Source organism: Punica granatum, chromosome 4 (genome assembly GCF_007655135.1).
Source record: "Punica granatum isolate Tunisia-2019 chromosome 4, ASM765513v2, whole genome shotgun sequence".
In the NCBI taxonomy this organism is placed as follows: Eukaryota; Viridiplantae; Streptophyta; class Magnoliopsida; order Myrtales; family Lythraceae; genus Punica; species Punica granatum.
In genome coordinates this window covers 9517057-9536881 of record NC_045130.1, presented here as the reverse complement: position 1 = coordinate 9536881, position 19825 = coordinate 9517057, and the positions used below count along the sequence as shown (strand labels likewise).

Below are 19825 nucleotides of genomic sequence, written 5' to 3'. Positions count from 1 at the left end.
TTAATAATTTAATCAGAAAGAAAAATTTAAGACATTTCACCAAAAAAATTTTAAAAAAATGTTAAGATAAATTTTTTTAATTTCTTTTTGGGGAAATGGTAGCGGCTGCGGGTGGGAAAAACCGACCCAGTTGCCCCCACAACATATGGACCTGTTTAATATTTCATTGACCCACCCACTCCCCCCCCCCCCCCCCCCCCCCCCAACAAACATCGGACCTGTCACTGCGAGGACAGAAACAGAATAGGGAGAGAAAAAGACCTCCACAATCCACCACCATTTATTGACTGATTCAAGAGTCAAGCAAAGAAAAGCCATGGATGGAAACTAAAGCCCAATAGAGCTCCAATTAACATAGGACTGGAGGTGGACAGCTCATCGAACTTGTCAGAAGCCTAGCCTCTGTCAGTATGCAACAACAGAACAACAACAGAACACAGGGGTCCAATTCATGACAAGGTTATGTTTGGTAATTGGTGCACATCAATAATGCACATTTCGTCATTCAACCTCATCTCCTTATCCGCGTCATTTTTCTAAGTTGAAAAGAGCGTTCCACTATGATGACACTTTTCTGTTAACTTGATGGAATGTATACTCCTATAAAATAGTTGTTCGTTTAAAATAGTTAAAGTAATGTCCATTCCTCCATTTCAACTTATATTAATACAAGTATCGTATTTTTACTTTCAATTTCTTATGTCCAAAAATAAATATGGGACGTATTTGTATATAATTCCAATACTCCTCCTCCGTACTATCAAGTTCAACAACAAAAGGAAAAAAAAAAAAAGAGACTATTTTGCTCTCAACGCTATTTTTTTTATTCAATCCATTTCGTTCCATTTTATATTATTTCATTTCGACGTACCAAATATGACCTTAGAGGCAGAAAGAAGGATCTCTTTCCCCTCTCTCTAGAGGTTCTTATTAATCCTATGTGGGGATAATGACATAAAAGCTTTCTATAAGCAATTAGGTTGGGACAGTTCTCATGTCTGAATATTTATTATCCAAGACTTTACCAACATTTTGATTAAATTCCATTCTAAACGGATGGTCAGGTGGGGATATTAAAGGACAGACCAGCTAGTGCCTTGTGTCATTCAGTGATGTTTTGCCTGTGCGGGCTGCTGGTCTTCTTTCCTCCTTCCGCAGCCACCCGAATAGATTCTTGAATGTGAATATTCTTAGCTTAGTATGTGTTCCTTTGTTATTAGAAATGCATCTTTGATCCTCCGAAGCAAATGCCGTGTAGGAATACTGTCTAGACTCCTGAGTTAACAGTGTCTGATGTTCATTTGAAGAATCGGTTATGCTGGTCTGCTTGTGAAAATCTTGCTAAGGAAGTCATATTTAAGGCCCCGTTGTGCGTCGGAATGGAATGCAAATGGATGGAATGTACTTTCATATAGTGAATGTTGTTGGATTGATATAAAAATAATGATTTTTAGATTGAAGTAGAGAATACGAAGGATTAGATTTACTTTGATGAATTTATTTTTCACGATATCATTCTACATATCATATGTTTAGATTATATAAAACTAAAAGATAATATATGATTTATGAAAAATTTAGTAGAAATGATGGAATGACCATTCCTTAAATTTTTTGAAGGAAAGACTATTCCATTATGTTGTAAAAAAACTTCCCTCCAGATTGAATATTCTTTCATACAAGTGTCTCCGAGTAAGGAAATGGAGTAAAAGAACGCATTTTCATTCTATTTCTTTCAATTTCGTTCCCGCGTACCAAATGAGAAATATGACAAGGATTGGAGAAAGGGCTATACATGTCGGATTCTTTTGCCGATCTCATACATGTCCCTGTTACTATGTTGTGAGGTTTCCCTGGACAATTGCAGGCAATAGGTTATGAGCAGAAAGAGAGATGAATCGATGATTTTGACGCGCCGGAAAGAGAGTTTTGTCTCATTTCCCATCAGCGAAGGAGATGCTTTGCTCGATCATCGATAATAATCTTGTCCATGCCGGGCTCCATATGTGCCTGCAAGATATTTCCAGAGCCTCAAGGCCATTATCAATGTTGTTTGGCCCTTTTACCCTTATCTCAAGATACATAATCTTAAAAATTTAAAGAATTTCAAGGAAGCAATGTCTTGTTTTCTTGTTTTCTCTGTCGGTCTTCTAATTTGCAGCAAAGCCGTTCCTTTCGATAAAAACGCATGACAAGGTTAATCGATACAGGAGCACTCCATTGGAACCAACACTAATTGATGTGTTGTCTGAAGTTCATAGTTTTAGATAATACAACAAATGTTAATAGGTTACAGATGGAATTTTCTTTGTTGCATATGCCGGGAATCCGATCACAGCCAGAGTCTGAGTAGAAGACTTCCTCGCATCTTGTCCACCACATGAAAATTTCCATTTCGACGGATCTCTGCTTGCAATATGAATAGAATAAAAAACCACTGGATCACAGAGAAGCAACGAAGTTCATCTTATGCCGATCTTTCGAGCTACTACAAGTCCAACAGCCAAAGCCGCTCCAAATAGTGTATGCAGTCTCACACAGTAGTACTTTGCCATGAAGATCAACCGTTTGTCCTGTTCAAACCAATGAGATGAGATCTTCCACTGAGAATGTCCGACCCAGATCAACTGATCATTTTTGTGACATATCTTGCCATAAAAGTTTCATCTATGTCTCAGCTCACCTCATGGTTCTCTTCAACAAAACTGACAATCCGATTTCCCATTGGTAAGGTGAGGGCACAGAGGAACTGCAACAAATTTGAAATCCAAAGACTATGATTTCTGACTAAATAAACAGATCCCTGCACAAGGCTGAAGCATAAAAAGAGACTTATCATGCATTTGACGAAAGACAAAAGCTGCGGATAAATCCGAATTGCTCACAATGCAAGGTAGAGGAAGACTTCCACTAAGGCCAAAAGCTACAAGAAGGGCATACAGTGCCACGACCACTGCTTTCACTGCTTTCGATCCTTTTTCAGTCCCGAGAATTACCTGAAAGGGACATACGACCGCATGAGAATAAAAGAATGAGATTCCGTCTATCTATCTTCATGTTTTTCATTTGTTTGCTCTACTAATATGTCATTATAGTCCATCAGAGTATCGACTTTAGCAGGGCATAATCACCAGAGGAGATATTTTTCCCACGGCAGCATCTTCATCCACCTGACATGGCAGCATTAATGTGGTTATACTCGGAACAGTTAACATAGGGTTCGAAAATGTTACTGTGAAGCTGTAAATTACCTGATGAAAGTGACTGCAGAAGAGGATTAGAGACGTGATGAAACCAACAAGAACAGAAGCACATAGAATTGTGCCGCTCAGTGGAAGATAGCTCGGGTCACTGTCGAAAAACTCAGCCTTCAATTAAGCAAAGATCAGGAAAGAAACATGATAATTGTGACACCGAAAGATAAGTTGCCATACCTAGCGCTTCCTTGTGAGAAGTAAAATGCAGTGGTAGCAAATGGGCCAAATGCTGCAAAGCACAATGGCTCTCCCAATCCATGGTAGCTTAGCCGAAACGGTGGGCACTGATGGAGAAAAAACAAAACATATTTTATGCTATGAGATCCGGAACAACAATATTGTACAGCAGAGAGACCATGTAGGTATTTATCTGTTTCCAAGAGCTGGGATTATTTTATCAGTTTTCCATTTTTCCCTCCAATTTGTTCTTCATAATTTCTTTGTTTTTCAATGAGTGAAATCTGAAAAAAGGGAAAACTTCTCCCAGATCTTTCTCACCTGGTATATATAACCGCACACTATTGCAGCAGCCAATAACAAAATCGAACGGATGCTTCCTGCTTCCACTGAAGCCCACGTCAGGCCCGTGAAGCCAAGGATGAGCATCAGTGACGCTGCAATAAAGGTCCCTGTACGGCTTCCCGGATGTATACCATTGCCCGGTTATCATGTCATGTAAACATATGACAGAAACTTCCAGACAGAAGAAGACGAAAATAAAAGCAAGGTATTCACAGCTTCAGAGCACAAGAACATCTGAAGTACCTGCCAACCAAGTTTACGACCGATTCCTTCTTGTTTTTGTCTGCTCCCGTGTCAAAGTCGTAGACGTCATTGCTGCAGAGAAGACCCAAAACCAACAGGAGCTTTCAGAGTTGATAGTTCTTCCCATAAGCCCAAAATCTAGATGCAGTAGTAAACTGACCTTAAGTTGAGCCAAGTGATGATAAGAACAGATGAAGCCAAGAGTAGAAAATACCGTCTCGCCGCAAATATTCCTGTCTGCAGATAGGCAGATGCACTTCCTACCTGATTTTTAAACCAATAAGCAAGAAGAACGGAAAATTAGAACTCGGCCGATTAACAATTTAAACCTCTAGAAAAAGTCGTCATGTCTTTCTTTTTCCATGGAAATGAGCCGAAAAGTCTTCATCCATGAAACAAGTGAAAATTATTCCTGTTTTCAGAAAAACTGAAAGCCATTTGAGGAAACTGAAGGAGTTCTTCCATGTAAAAATAGGAAAGTGAAGTGCCTTCAATGCATCACATTGCTGAGCCAAGTACTGCAGCAGATTGTTCCAAAAGCATTTCGGGAAAATTGCCAAACAGACAGAAACTCACTGTTAAAGGAATCAAGGCTACCGAATATATCGGTAACTTGACTGCCCTCCATATCAAGGTTGCCCTCGGAATCTCATCTTCTTCGTCCGGTGCATAAGCAGAGTCAGAGGGAACAACTTCAGATCCCAAAACTTGGCATTTGGTTTGTCTCCAGACTTCCACTGGCATTTCATTTGTCCAGTTCAGCTGTCTCCTACAACTTCTACCGAAAAAACCGGTAGTCCCTCGGTTCGAAGAAGATTCTAAGGAACCAGCACAAGACCTGAGCAAAAGAATGTGTCAAGGTGTGCAAAATCGAACCTTTTGGTCTGCTCAGCTCAAGATATTGTAACATGAAGCAAAACGATTCCAGGCAATTTGCAGGGATGAAAGAAAACTACTCAGCCATTATCTACTAGTTGATTAAAGATATCGAATTTCATTATTTGCAGTTCTCCAACATTGCAAATCATCCGAACAAAAAGTACGAACACTTTATTACCACAGAAACCTCTCCAAAAAACTAAAGCACAAGACCCCTTCAAGCTGTTTTCTCGCTGTTAGGCTTTCATAACCGTTAGCTCAGTCATATATATGTTCGATTTCTTTCTCGCTGTTAGGCTTCCATAACCGTTATCATCTTCATTCAGCTCTAATTGTTGTCTCCCTTATTTCTATGCCATTTCGAGTCCTCTCCCGAGCATGCAACTTCCAGTGCGAAATTCCCATCTCCCCAGGTGAAGTACAGCAGTGAATTCTATATCACACACCCAACAACATAACTGCAGAAGGAACACGAACGCCAACAAACAAATTGAGAAGAGAAAGCAAGAACTTGCCTTCTATTGTAGCCCTGTTTGTTCACGCCATTAGGCCATAAGAAGTTGTTGACACTGCAGAATGTGGTCGACATCTATATCTCTGCATCACACACAGCAGACCAAGCAAGCAGAAGTTGAAGATAATCTTTTCCAAAGTTGTCAGCACACCACAAACAGAACACTGCCATTGTCTCAAGAGTGAAGAAAAGCCACAGCAGGGAATTGAAGCCCAAGAGCTCAGAAAAGTATGCAGCTTTACATACATATAAACAGAGGACTGGTGCTGGGGAGCTCATCTACTCTTCAGAAGTCAGCGTCTGGCGGTATGGTGAGCAAGAACAGAACCCGGAGCTCTGTGAGAGCTCTCTGTTTCTGTGTCTGTCTCTCTGAAGGTTCTTATCAAGTGGGATAATGAAAAGATAAGGGTAATCTCCTCTCTCTCTCTCTCTCTCTCTGTGTCCCTGTGTCAGTCTCCCTAACGGTTCTTATCAATTGGGATAATGAAATATAAGGGTTTGTTTGTGTTTTAAAAATAATAATAATTTTGCTCAACTCAACTCAATTTTTTTTTATCAAATTCAACAACATAATCGTTATTATTTTATTTTTTTATTTAATAATAATTTACACTCATTTTTAATTATTTTTATAATTAATTTTTAAATAATAATTTTTCAATCTACTTTTTATAATCATTTTTTAATAATAAATTTTTCATATATTTTCACGTGTATATATAAATATATATTCTCACATATCAATATATTTATCAATACTTACAATCGTTACACAAAATCAAGTTGAATTAAATCACTTATCTAACTCGAAAATCTAACGCAAGCTAAGGTTTTCCATGAGCAGCGGGATTGATGTGATAGTTATCGAGAAGGTTTGACATGCAATCATTTTAAAATTGATGATATCATGTATAAAAGTAAATTATGTACTACTGTAATAAAATTATACTTAATTTACATGAATTTTGAATAAGTTGCGTCTCTTTTGAAAAATTAATGTAGGTAAAATTATTTAAATTCTCAGAAAATTATACAGTGAAACTTTTATTTAAAACATTTTGGTGAAATAGTTGGGTGAACTAAATAATTTGGGTTATTATACCATAGAATTTACAATTAGCTCTCCTGCACATGAAAAATGAGAGAAAATATGCAGTTAGTAATACAGTAACTATGTAATAACTTAGACACGTGGAGGTGAAGGGAGAAATTTTGTGGTTCTAATTGAATCTTACATGTTTTAATAGTTGGTTAAGTCTTATACAGTCACACGATTGCGTAATACTCATTGAATATTTTCTTGACGATAAAACAAGAAACTGGTCTGAAGGAGGGAACTGCCTCATGGACCGGGCCTCATCAGGCCCATTAACATCTACAGATGGGCCTTTGTTTCGAAAATTGAGCCCAAAATGGCTTTCCATGCCATAATTGGAGCTTTGCTCGCTCCTGTGTGCGTAGAAACAAAAATATGGCTCTCATGACGACCCCTGCTTCTCTCTCCTCCTTCAGTCCCCTCCTCAACCTCCATTCCCGCCACCGCCAACAGTCCTCCGTCCGCCGGAGATTAACCATCTCTGCCGTCCACGCGGCGGTACCCGCGTCATGGAGCCTGGAGAGCTGGAGGCACAAGAAAGCCCTGCAGCTGCCCGAGTACCCGGACCCCATCGAGCTCGTTTCCGTCCTCAAGACCCTCGAGTCCTTCCCTCCGATTGTCTTCGCTGGCGAAGCCAGGTTTTGTTTCTTCATTCTTCGCACACCCCCGCCTCGCAAAATTGTATCTTATCAACAATTTTTTTGCACGATCGCTTGCCAATCTGTGTGAGGAAGCTTGAACATTTCGGCGATGTTCTCGAAAGGAAGAGTGAAAGCTTAGTAACAATTGAATTTTATATACATAGAGATATGTGCGAGATATGAGTAAGAGGGAAGAAAATTCGAGCTGTGAGTTTGTCGATATGTATCTCTTAGTTGCCGGAAAGGCTTAAATTAGAGTAAGCTGTTATGTTCTGTTGATCATATTATTCTGTGTAATCTATCCGTGTGTCTCCCCTTAATGTGTTTCCTCCCAGGAATAGAATGATTTCAGAGCCTGAAATCAAGTGCATTTGTTTGCTATTCGTTTATTTATCTCGGCGGCAATTGTAAGGGGCACGTCTGTCTGTAGTAAGTAGTCACCGTGTTGAAGTTTTGGTTGTGGCTTATGGGTTAGACAGGTTAGGAAGCAACAAAGAGGAATGGAAAGGAATATAATTCTGCAGTGTCTTAGGTCATGTTAAGATACACAATAATGGAATGCAGTGGATTTGATAGAGTGAAATGTGATGATATTTAAAGCAAAATAGTGGTTTGTGGGTTGAATTTGAAAGTATGAATGAGTGCGATTAAAAAAAATTGAACTTATTTACCGAGATTGCATTTAATATATTGTTTTAGATAGAAAGAAATTAAACTCAATGTGTGTTACTTATATAAAAATTAATCAAATGGTGGAATGAGCACTGTTTAACTTTTTGAAGGAATGCTTGTTCCATCAAGTTTAAGAAAATAATGTCTTCCTAATGAGTTCCATTTCAACTCACTAAAGAGACACCATATAGGAAATAGAGTGTTAGGATGAGATACTCATTTGCAGAGTACCAAATGTAACCTTGGTAAGCCATTCCAATTCACTGTACAGAGGCTGGTATTTGATGAGATTCAATCAAATGGGCCAAAATTAAGTAGGCAAATTTATGTCTCTTTTTCAGGAGCTTGGAGAAGAAGCTGGGGCAGGCGGCCACAGGGAACGCGTTCTTGCTGCAGGGAGGAGACTGTGCGGAGAGCTTCAAGGAGTTCAATGCCAACAACATTCGTGACACCTTCCGTGTACTTCTCCAAATGAGTGTTGTCCTCATGTTTGGCGGACAAATGCCTGTTGTCAAGGTCAGTTTTAGAGCTTCCATTTTTGTTAAAATGTCTTGGTTTGGCTTCTTAGCTGGTGGAGAGTTTCTTCCATTTCTTTCTTTTGGAATGGAAAGTTCTGGTAATCTCAGCTGACCTGTTGATGTTTCCTGTTTAGCATCTTACTGTTTAGGAACATTTACTCATAATCATCCCAATTTTGGGCAAAACTGTTTGCAAGGGATACTTCATAGTTAGTACAGAGTCACTGGCTTTGATGTCTCTCTTTTGTAAATTTTGAGAGCTGCAACCTGCACTTATTCTTCCTTCATCTTTTATCTTACTCTTGCCTCGTGTTCTTGACCAACTAATTAAATTTAAATGGTTTAGTTAATAATTCTCAACTTTTCTTTTGAAAGTTACTGCTGATTAATTGCGCATACAAACATGGAAATGTTTATTCAGGTGGGAAGAATGGCGGGGCAGTTTGCGAAGCCAAGATCAGACCCATTCGAGGAGAAAGACGGAGCAAAGCTGCCCAGTTACAGAGGGGACAACATTAATGCGGATTCTTTTGATGAGAAATCAAGGGTCCCTGATCCCCAGAGGATGATTCGGGCTTACCTCCAATCAGTATCTACTCTGAACCTTCTGAGGGCTTTTGCCACGGGAGGTTATGCCGCCATGCAGAGGGTCACTCATTGGAACTTGGACTTCACAGAGCACAGCGAGCAAGGCGATAAGTAAATACATCTGCTCTTTATTCAATAAATAGTGATCGCTGGCTTAATGTTTCATTCCACTAGTATGTTTCTGCAAGTGGACATGAATTAAAGTATGCTTCTCTTCACTGGTTCCATTTTCTGGTTTTACTTTCAGAAATAAATTTAAAGGACCCCTTTAAAATGGAAACATTGACCTATGTTCTTATAGAAAGCTTTCTCGATTTCTCATGTTTCTCTTTTATGACAAATCTAAAGAGAGAAGGCGATGAGTAATGTATTATTGCACTGTCCTGAAATGTGCTTTTCATGATAGCATGAAAACTTGTCTCTCGTCTGAAGAGACTGAAGAAAAGGAACTTAAACAAACTTTCAAGACACACTCTAATACAAGTAGGACCTGGGTTAAATATGGTGAACTAAAATGTCAGATCTGCTGAAATTAACTACTTCGAAGTTTTCCAATATGCATATTGTGCATGCTTATATATTTTGGGTTGATTGTGCTGTAATGAACTCCTTAGAGAGTTTCCAATACACATAATGTGTTTGCTAATATCTTTTGGGGCTCATTGGTGCATCTGTGATCCTTTCCAGTGGTCGGTTTGTTTTCAGTGCCTTAATATATTTCTAAAGGTTGAATCATTGGGTGATTGTTTCTCATTAAGAAGATCGTGCATGTTTTTTTGAGGAAAGTCTTTTCAATTTTTCTTTCCCACTTTTTTTCTTCTATTTTAAATTTATTTCTCTAAAGGAAATTGAGAAATCATGTTTGCAAACTCAAAAGTTGAGTATTTTCTTGTTGAGTTTGAGACTTGAATAATATATCTAATAACGATTGTAAACTTTCCAATTAAAGGGAAAATAATTTACTTAATTATAAAGGCAAAAAAGTTATTGCAAACTTTCCTATTAAATCCAATTAAAGAGAGGAGAGAATTGGAGAACTATTAAAAGTAATTTTCCAAATTGATTTGAATTCGGGAAATTAGAAAATTCAACTTTTCCTAGAAAAGTGCTCTTTCATTTAAGTAGGTAAACACATATTTCACAGTATTTTTATCCAAAAATAAATTCATAAGAGAAAATTAACCTATGCAGGTACCGGGAACTGGCTCATCGGGTGGACGAGGCCTTGGGCTTCATGGCAGCTGCCGGTCTGACCGTTGACCACCCGATCATGACGAAAACCGATTTCTACACCTCCCATGAGTGCCTTCTCTTGCCCTATGAACAAGCTCTTACGAGGGAGGATTCGACCTCAGGGCTCTATTACGACTGCTCTGCTCACATGCTCTGGGTTGGGGAGCGTACACGACAGCTCGATGGGGCTCACGTTGAGTTTCTCCGTGGAGTTGCCAATCCTCTAGGCATCAAGGTAAACCATATAAATTTCTCCATCCATCAGAAGTATGAGTGATGATATTTTAGGTACATATATTTGTCTCCAGGTATTTGTCGAGAAGGGTCTGATCCTTCCCTGTTTCTTGCATGAAGAATACATTCAAATTCTGCTGTTCTTCAATCTTTTCAGAAATGAAGACTAGTTTCTTACTTTAATTGAAAACAAGCATTTTGAAATGGATGTCCCTGGTCATTTATCCTCCTCGAGCAATGGAAAAATGAAGCAGATCTGTTTATTGATAGACTGAAAATTTTTCACTTTTCCAAGTTTCACATGCTTCAAAACTTGCATTTCCTTTGACTGGTGATCTGTATATTTCGTAATTTTCGTCCTTTGAACTTCATTTCAGAAGGAAGTCGATTCATTCTTCGAGGAATTGCAATTCCTTTTTTTATTAGTTGATGACTGGGAAAAACACAAAATCAGAAAATTGGAAGACTAGAAAAAGGGAAGCTGCTAAACGCCGTCTAACCATACAATTTTAGCAAGATAGGGTGAAATAAGAAAAATTGAACATTCTGTGCTACCAAATGCCTTGGCTTTGTTGCTTCCATTTTTGTCCTGCACTGTGATCCAAGTTTTCAGGATGCCTATGGCAATTTCTTTGAGTCACGAAGTTTGTTCATAGCTTTTATACTAATGTTTTCAGGTCAGTGACAAGATGGACCCAAATGAGCTAGTGAAGCTCATTGAGATTTTAAACCCAAAGAATAAGCCTGGAAGGATAACAGTGATTGTAAGGATGGGGGCAGACAACCTGAGGGTAAAGCTTCCTCATCTGATAAGAGCTGTTCGAGGAGCCGGACAAATTGTGACTTGGGTCAGCGACCCCATGCATGGGAACACCACTAAAGCTCCTTGTGGGCTCAAGACTCGCTCCTTTGATGCAATCAGGGTATGATACGATGCGACTTCTTATAAAGTTACTTTTTGAAACTGAAAATAGCACAAACATAAGGTGATAAGTGTCAAATGGAACTTTCTAGGGGGAAAATAATAAAGAAAAAGTGTCAAATTGAACTTTTGAGAATGGCATCAGAGAGTTTTTTATTTTTATTTTTTAATGCAAGAATTAGAAAAATAAATTGTTCCATCGGACAAGGCATGCCCCCACAAACTCAACAATGTTTGTGAAAATCTTTAAACACTGTGTTGTTTTCCATGAACGATGCGTGGAAGTCTTCTGGTAGACCCTCTAGGAATGCTCGCTTATTGCTTCCAACCGTTGTAGTTGAAGATGCTCGGGAACTGAATTTTTCGACCTTTTTTTTTTTTTTTTTCTTTTAACTCATTTTGGGCTTTGTCTATAGGCTGAGGTGAGAGCATTCTTTGACGTGCATGATCAAGAGGGAAGCTACCCGGGCGGAGTGCACTTGGAGATGACTGGGCAAAATGTGACGGAGTGTGTGGGAGGATCCCGAACCATCACATACAACGACCTAAGCTCACGTTACCACACTCACTGTGATCCCAGGCTCAACGCTTCCCAGTCCCTCGAGCTCGCCTTCATCATCGCGGAGCGACTGCGGAAGAGAAGGCTTGCTTCGCCTTAAAAGGTCAAGCGTGAGTTTCACGCTGGTTTATATATATATATATACATATATATATATATGGAATGAAAATTCAGGTTTTGGCTTGTGGATTTTGATTAGGTTCTCAAGATCCTGTGCTGTGAATCGCACTTGAACTCCTTACCACACTGTTTGCACTGCCCCAGTAGTGATGAGCAGGAAATCGCACTACGGTCACAACGTGATTTCCTTTATATGTAAATATAGAAAATAAGTAAGAGTTTGTGCATAGCGGTCTATTTTTTCGAGTTTCCGGGAGCTTTGATTGTCTCTTAGGGTGACTTTCGGCTGAGTGATCAACAAATTTTGCTGATCGCCTTAAAAATTATCATGGCTCTTGAATGACCCGAAACTTGCCATCATCGTTATGTAATCGTCTCTTAATGTGATCATAGGACGTCCACTTCTATGCAGTTACAGGAATTGAACTTTGATCATAGTACGTTCACTTCTATCGTTATGTGATCGTCTCTTAATTGACAAACCATTATGTAATCGTCTCTTGAACTTTGATCTCGTTGTCGATTTCACGCGTCTCGTTCGGCTTTCCTCAGGGAGATGATATATATATATATTGCATAACCGGAGTCATTTATTCCTTACCATTTATTCTTCATTATCTTTTCCTGTCTCTTATTGTGGACTTCACTCATTTTGGCGTGAAGATGTGCAGATGAGTGCTCTGCAAGTTAGGAAAATTGCCAGATCCCGTAAATCAGATTCATAATGAGATTCTTCTGTAACTTTGGACTTTATATTTAACTTTCCATCCTCACAATCAAATTACTAGAAGGTCCACATCAAAATGTCCAAAAATTTACCAAACTGCTCCACTATTACTGTCCCCCTTGGCCCCAGTAGGTGCATCTTTGTCCTGATTATTCTCCACTTGCCACTTACTTGTATTCATTAATTATTAAAAATAAAATCTCAAATTTATCAAGAAGATTACTTTGCATATCTTTTTCTTATTATTTTTTTTCCAGCTTTTCAGAGTCATCCTCATCCCCAGACACAGCACCCATCATTCTTAATTTCTTTCCTTCCTTTAGCAAAAATATAAAAAAAAAAAAAAAAACTAAAAACAAAGAAAAAAGAAAAGAGAAAAATAATGGGTATTCAAATATCCAAAATTCAAACGCAGTGCAAGTACTTATAATTCCTTTATTTACATTTTCGTTATTTTCCATACTCTGATATCTCATTTCCTCTCTCTCTCTCTTTTTTTTTTTTTCATCTTTTACCTTTCAAACCCAAATTTACACGTCATACCCCTTTCCCAGAGCGGGAATCCCATCATTATCGTACCCTTTCGACGTATAGACCACGTGAAGAAATACCTTCCGTCCGATCAGCGCGACGCCAACTCGGCGGTCCTCCCCCCACCCTTCTTCACCTGCCACGTGCGAGCCCCTCTCACACGAGCGTCTTACACGCGGAAGTCTGAGGGTCCCACATCGCCGGCAGCAGGAACTTCCTCCCGTTGACCCCGTGCCCGTTGTAGCTCGCTCCCGTCGTCTTGTCCACCAGGACCCGGCCGGGGTACCCCGGGTACGCCCCCGACCCGTATATCCCAGTGCAGGCGGACACCGCCTCGAGCGGCGCGCTGGCCGGGCCCTGGAAGTACCCGTTGTTGTAGGGGTTCGTGACGGTGCCGGCCAGGAGGGTGGCTATGTTGATGATCATCCCGTCCACCCCGACGTCGCCGTTGGGGGCCAACAGCGGTGGCGTCTGCGGTCCGTACATCGGCTGGTGGAACGGCCACGCGCACTGCCCCGGGCACTGGGTCTCCGAGTTGCCCACCCACACGTAGGTGGACTTCCCCCCACGGGTGGTACCGTGGCGGCCGCAGCTCATGCAGAAGCCCTCCACGGCGACGTCGGCGGCGGTCAGGACCACGGTGATGGAGTTGACGGCGTTGAACTTGTTGGCCAGGGCGAGGAGGTGGTACCTCTTGAGGGACTTCCCGAGGGTGTAGGCCTCGTGGAGGACCTGCCGGCCGACGACGAGGTTGGAGGAGCCGCCGCGGTACTTCTCGGTGGTCCTCCACCAGGAGGCGGCGGAGGGGAGAGGCGCCCGGGCCGCCACGGGGGAGCTGAGGGAGTGGATGAAGTCGACGACGATGGAGCGCTGGACGGGGGTGAAGCGTCCGTACCAGACGAGGTTAACGGTGATGTCGCCCTTGAGGAGGGCGCCATTGTGATACTTCAGCACCAGCGGCTGTTGCTGCACAAGCGCCGCGTCGGACGGCCCGGCGAGGCAGCTGATGAAGAACGCGACAGAGAACACAGTGGCAATACGGTAAATATCCGCCATTTCCGAGGGCGAAAGCGGAAAAAGGCTTCCAAGTTCGAGAAGAGAGAGAGAGAGAGAGGGAGAGTCGTGGAGTAGGAGATGGTAGTGGAGGTCTATATATATAGTGAGGAGACAGCTGGAGGGAGAGGAAGGCGTCAGCGTCAAGGGTCTGCCATGTGGCGGGGAGTGGTTGAAAGTCACTGTATGGAGCGGGGGCTTGCCAGGCTGTAAGGTTCTTCAGCGGGTGACGTGGCAGTCCATCTTTCGTAGCTTCTCGTTAATGTCGACTCGGGAATGCGTCCGGGCTAGGGCTAGAGGGCTCCTACCATATACTTTTCCTAATAATACCACCTGATATTTTCGAATAGGGCTCGAATCGACGAACAAAAGGTTACATATATATATATATATATATATAACGAGAGGTCACTATCAATACATGGTACCATGTAAATGATGTTGTTTGCCACTGAAGTTGGCTGTGTCCTGCCAGAAGATTTGAATCGTCCGAAAGAGAGCTTGTTCATCGTGATGGCATACATTCACTTGTCTTAAAAGTACATAGGGTGACGAACAAACTAAGCATTGGCTGTGGATTAGAGTGTCCGTCGACGATGTCAACTTGTTGCGAGTTAGGATTTGTTGAACAATAATATAAGTGATTGCATTCCACCTGATTCGAGATTATATATGGAGATCATATCGTGGATACTCGTGTAACCATGTAAGTCGGTTTTGGTCATGATTCGACGGGAGAAAATTTATCACAACATGGTTTTACGGTCGGTCTTGCAAAAATTAGAGTAGGAAGATGATACGTATATACTGGACATATAACCGGACATAAGTCTCATCTGGATTGTGCTCTACACCAAGTTCGTACGGACCTCCCCTAGAGATGAAATTGGTCGGTGAGTCGGTCTTTGGAGAACTGTCCTTTTTTTATTTAGATTATATGAAATGCGAATACTAAAAGAAAATTTTTAACTGTGATTTTTTTTTCGAATTGTAAGTTAAAAAGTGATATTATTATGTTTGATAAACTATATTTGATTACGGAGAATATATGTAATAATATAATATAATCACAGAGATGAATATGAATCCCACGAACATAATATTCTTATAATCTAATAATTCAACATGTTTCGGATGCAAAACATTTAGCAACCACGGCCGTAAAGTTCTAACTCGCGAAAGTAATTACAATTGTTAGTTTTATAACCAAACATTGTAAAATACCATGTAAATTTTGAACTCTATAATGTAAAGTTATCACTTTACATCGAACGGACGGCCCCTTATGAAATGGCTTTTTTCAGGCCTTAAAAAGTGGCCAGGCAGAACTATTAATACTTGAGTGATGAAATACTAATCAGAGACTGCTGATTGCTATTTTTCGTATGGTCTTTTTGAATCAACTTCAAAAGGAAAAAAAAATCCCAAATACAAAATACATATATTATAAAACATGTTAGGATTTGGTTTTTCACTTTCCAAATATTATAAAACTGGATATAAAATATAAATTTCTAACAAAAAAATATAAGATATATTATATTTTAATTAGTGAATGATAAATGAATTATTTAATAAATAAAAAAATTAAATTCTTGTAAAAAGTGTGTTTAAGATAGGAGAATTCTTAAGAGAATTTAAAATTTAAAAAAAAACTCATAAAATTTTCGTAAGGTGATTCTTTATTTTTCGGTATGTATTTTGATATTTGTAAATCCAATAAATCTCAATTAATTCAGTTCAAGTTGGGTATACCAATTAAAGGGTAACATTCGCATATGATATAATTTTTTTATTTACAAAACTCAAATCTAAAATTTTATTTAAAGAAAACAAACACCGACTAAAAAGTGATTCTTTACTTTGATATTCGCCCAAAATTTGTTTAGGAGTCCAAAAAATTGGATTTTACGCTATAATGAACATGATTTTTTATTTATTTATCCTGATTTTTCGAATTGTAAGCATTTGACCTATACTCCTAGCCGCTAGTAACTTTCCATAGACTTGGGGACGAAGCTGAATCAGAAGGCGAACAAGAAACCTTCCATTGAATGAAGGGATGGTGGGTGAAGGAATGATGAAGGGCATTTATTAAAAAGTTTATTATTATTCAAAGGAAAATTAAAAAGAAAACGAGTAGCTATGGGAATGGATGGAACCGGAAAACAGGGAAGGGAATAGGGAACTAACCCAACTCAATCGAACTAATTAGGATTAGGTTAATGGGTGTGGGGAAGGGGATCAATTAATGATATTAATTGAGTTAATAATGAAATTGAGCGGCTCAGCTAACTATATGCAATTATGAGCCATGGACATTGGACGGCTCCCTTCCATGGCAAGTCACACTATCATTTGGCTATTTGTCAGCAAAGGACTTTAGAATAAGAAGACGGACGGATACAAGATTTGAATCTAAGAAGATGAGACCTTGAGAGAACGAATATTAAGATAGTTTTTTTGAGATAGGAAAAAATATAAGAAATTTTATTAAAATGTAAAAAATTATATATAAATATTCTTAAAGTATGAAAATTTTACAAGGGACCACTGCACAAGAAAGAATCTATCCACAAATGTTTATAAATCTAAAATCATTTGAAATTCATCTTGGCCTAGAGTTGATTTGACGCCTTAATTAGAAAGACACAAATCTAGGACAATTTTGTGAAATTTATGATGTTTTATCTTTCAGCAGATTAATTTCATTTTTTTAGAGTGTAATCTGTTATTCGAAAGGTCAATGAGCCCGATTAATCAAGTTCAAGTTAGGTCGGCCTATTAGAAGGTAAAGCTATCCCAGTATAGATTTTTTCTATTTATAAGACTTAAACTCAAGACATTACTTAAGGAAGATAACTATCGAACCACTTGAACCGATCATTGTTAGGTTAATGTTGAAGTGAAAGTTCATACATCCAGCAGAAAAAATCGCACTATGATTAATTGTTGTTATCTATCTCATAACTTTCCTAAATCTCCAATAATGCCAAGTGAATCTTTCATTAATAGGTTGAGCTCCTTCCAATTACGTTTTTCCCTAGATCGCCAATTCCCTTCGCCACGTTTCTTTCATTTCATCTTGAACAAATACTACATGCAAATAAACAAACTCTAACTCAAACTCCGGTAAGAATATTCTCTAGGACGTGTTTTTATTTCCCTTACGAATATGATTATCTATATATAATATATAATGCCAAGTCAAAAAAGGAAAGATGAATGTCATTATTCCATTTAGATGAATGCCATTACTCCATTTAGTAATCCACAACTTCATATAATTTCTCGAATTTCCTGATTATCTTAATCCATAAGTGTCATTATGGAATACCAAAAATCATAAATAACTTCACTAACAAAAAAAGGAAAAAGAGATAATATATTGTATTAAAATATTACAAATAAAAATGCAAAAAAAAATCACCCGGCAAATCTGCTCACGAAAAAATGAAACCCTCCTCATCTCCCTCGTTATCATGTCTCACCTGATTATAGACGGACTGCGAATGAGTCTTAATACCTATTAATATTAGAAATTAAATACGACATCAATTAATATTATCATGGATTTCATTTAGTAAAATTGAGAAATGAAAATATTATATATAATTATATTTACCATTCGAAACATCCCATAAAGGGGAAAGTAGAGTGGAAGAGAGAGGTCGGAAGTTGGGTCAGGTGTGAGGGAGCGCAGAATGAGAATTTGTTCCTTCTCGGGTCGCTCTACGTACTTTTGCCAACGGTGAGATTGAGGAGGAGACTTTCATAACCAGTTTGATTTTTCAATGTGATTTTATGATTTTAACTCAAACTTTAATTCTACTCACCAAATTAATAAAAGTCAACAACACAATTATTTTTTTTCATTTTTCTTCAATTTTTAACCATTTAATTTAATTTTTAATAATAAATTTCCTGAACTATTCATTATTTTTTTCTATAATTTAACAATAAAATCATTATTATTTTTAACTATCTATTACTTTTTCACACTTTTTCTCATAATTCAACATCACAATCATTACAAACAAATTAAAATCAAATCAAAACTCAACTCAACTCAACTCTAAAACTAAATACACTATCAAGCTTTTATGCAATCTTCGATGAAGGCAAGACCATTGAGAAAAGCGGTTCCAACGTCCGCATGCGATTATTCATAATCGTATTAGAATTCTAATTAGAGTGGGAGGTGTTCATCATAATCTTGTACGTTGCGGCAATTTTAGTAATTTCATTATGCATGTTTTAGAAATGTTTGTTAAATTGTTCGCAGGTACTAGAAGTATTGGAAGTATTTGTCTGGTCGTTGAAATAAATCTATAATTGTGTAATCTTTCGAGTCACCGGCAATAATGATGTGACTAATGACACGATACCATGTCATCTTTTCGCTTAATATGATTTCTTGCTAATACTGAAGCAATAATCGCCAGGTTGGTGATTTTGTTTACTTTCCTTATTTTTCTTCCCTATCTTTTTGTTTTCATTTTTTCCTTAGAAATCATCACGGATATGTTTTTTTGTTAATTATTATTTTTATAATTTATTGCATATTTAAATTATTTTTCATATATATCCTTAACATTCCTAATAGTCATAGTAACAATAATATTTTAATCCAAAATAGCTCTAAGTCGCGCATATACTCAGGTTTTTCACCTAGTAATTAATTAACCTGAAAATAAATTATTTCACTTATATGGACCAAGCATGTAATGAATCACACTTGGTTGAGTTCGACCACAAGAAATTCCAACTTATCATAAAGTACTTCTAGTACTCATAGTTTTTCATATTTATCATTAACATTCTTAGTACTCATAGTAACGATAATTTTTTTAATCCAAAATAGCTCTAACTAGCGTTTATGCGTGGGCCTTTCACCTAGCAATTAATTAACTTGAAAATAAATTATTTCACTTATATGGACCGAGCATGTAATGAATCGCAGTTCGTTCAGTTCGATCACAAGAAGTCCCAAGTTATCATAAAAATACTTCTATGGAGCTCGAACAACTATACAGAGTGTGCTCCAACAATATAATTTGTTAATTGCACCACTTCACATGGTAAGGACTTAAGAATTAATTGCATTTGATCGAATTGGATCGTGTTCACCCGATTATTCACCTGTACAGGGCAGAAGTTTCTGCCACGTAGATGACGGAATGGGGAAGGGGGGTCCAAAATAGAAATCATCCATGACAGACGATTAGGGATGTTTGTGGGTAGGATTTTGGGATGGCTTGATCCTTCCCAAATCCAAACCCTTCAGGGAGGATCTGCCCCGTCCCAAACGTATTAAGAATTTGTAAAAAAATATCTCAAATCATTCTCAATTACTTAATCGTTTACAAACTCATTAATGGGAGTACATAATTTTAAGCTTAATGGATTTGGGATGAATTTTCGTAAAATCAAATCATTTCCAAACTCTATGCGATTTTGACGAAAAATCTCTAAAATCTTTTCACGACTCTGCGGGCAACACTCTTTTACTATTC

The 19825-nt window shown here is 38.5% G+C and overlaps 3 protein-coding genes across 4 annotated transcripts; 1 reads left to right on the top strand and 2 right to left on the bottom strand.

Annotated features, from left to right (window-relative positions):
• Nucleotides 1-2154: 2154 nt before the first annotated feature.
• LOC116206281 (2-carboxy-1,4-naphthoquinone phytyltransferase, chloroplastic) lies at nucleotides 2155-5847 on the bottom strand. The gene is made up of 12 exons (XM_031539109.1): nucleotides 5662-5847; nucleotides 5417-5498; nucleotides 4599-4860; nucleotides 4183-4286; nucleotides 4023-4094; nucleotides 3756-3894; nucleotides 3435-3541; nucleotides 3252-3351; nucleotides 3132-3170; nucleotides 2886-2996; nucleotides 2684-2749; nucleotides 2155-2573 (listed from the first exon to the last, which is right to left on the bottom strand). The coding sequence occupies exons 2-12, from the start codon at nucleotides 5488-5490 to the stop codon at nucleotides 2463-2465; spliced, it is 1185 nt and encodes a 394-aa protein (XP_031394969.1). The 5' UTR covers nucleotides 5491-5498; nucleotides 5662-5847; the 3' UTR covers nucleotides 2155-2462.
• Nucleotides 5848-6870: 1023 nt separating this feature from the next.
• On the top strand, nucleotides 6871-12438 carry LOC116202942 (phospho-2-dehydro-3-deoxyheptonate aldolase 2, chloroplastic-like). Of its 2 annotated transcripts, XM_031534583.1 has the most exons (7): nucleotides 6887-7149; nucleotides 8166-8340; nucleotides 8764-9041; nucleotides 10122-10398; nucleotides 11075-11320; nucleotides 11736-11981; nucleotides 12078-12438. In XM_031534583.1, the coding sequence occupies exons 1-6, from the start codon at nucleotides 6887-6889 to the stop codon at nucleotides 11976-11978; spliced, it is 1482 nt and encodes a 493-aa protein (XP_031390443.1). In that variant the 3' UTR covers nucleotides 11979-11981; nucleotides 12078-12438. The 2 variants fall into 2 exon arrangements, with proteins under 2 accessions (XP_031390442.1, XP_031390443.1); XM_031534582.1 differs by having other exon boundaries at nucleotides 6871-7149; nucleotides 11736-12438.
• Nucleotides 12439-13094: 656 nt separating this feature from the next.
• Nucleotides 13095-14402, bottom strand: LOC116202943 (protein EXORDIUM-like 2). Its single transcript, XM_031534584.1, has one exon. The coding sequence runs from the start codon at nucleotides 14310-14312 to the stop codon at nucleotides 13413-13415; it is 900 nt and encodes a 299-aa protein (XP_031390444.1). The 5' UTR covers nucleotides 14313-14402; the 3' UTR covers nucleotides 13095-13412.
• Between the last annotated feature and the right edge of the window lie 5423 nt (nucleotides 14403-19825).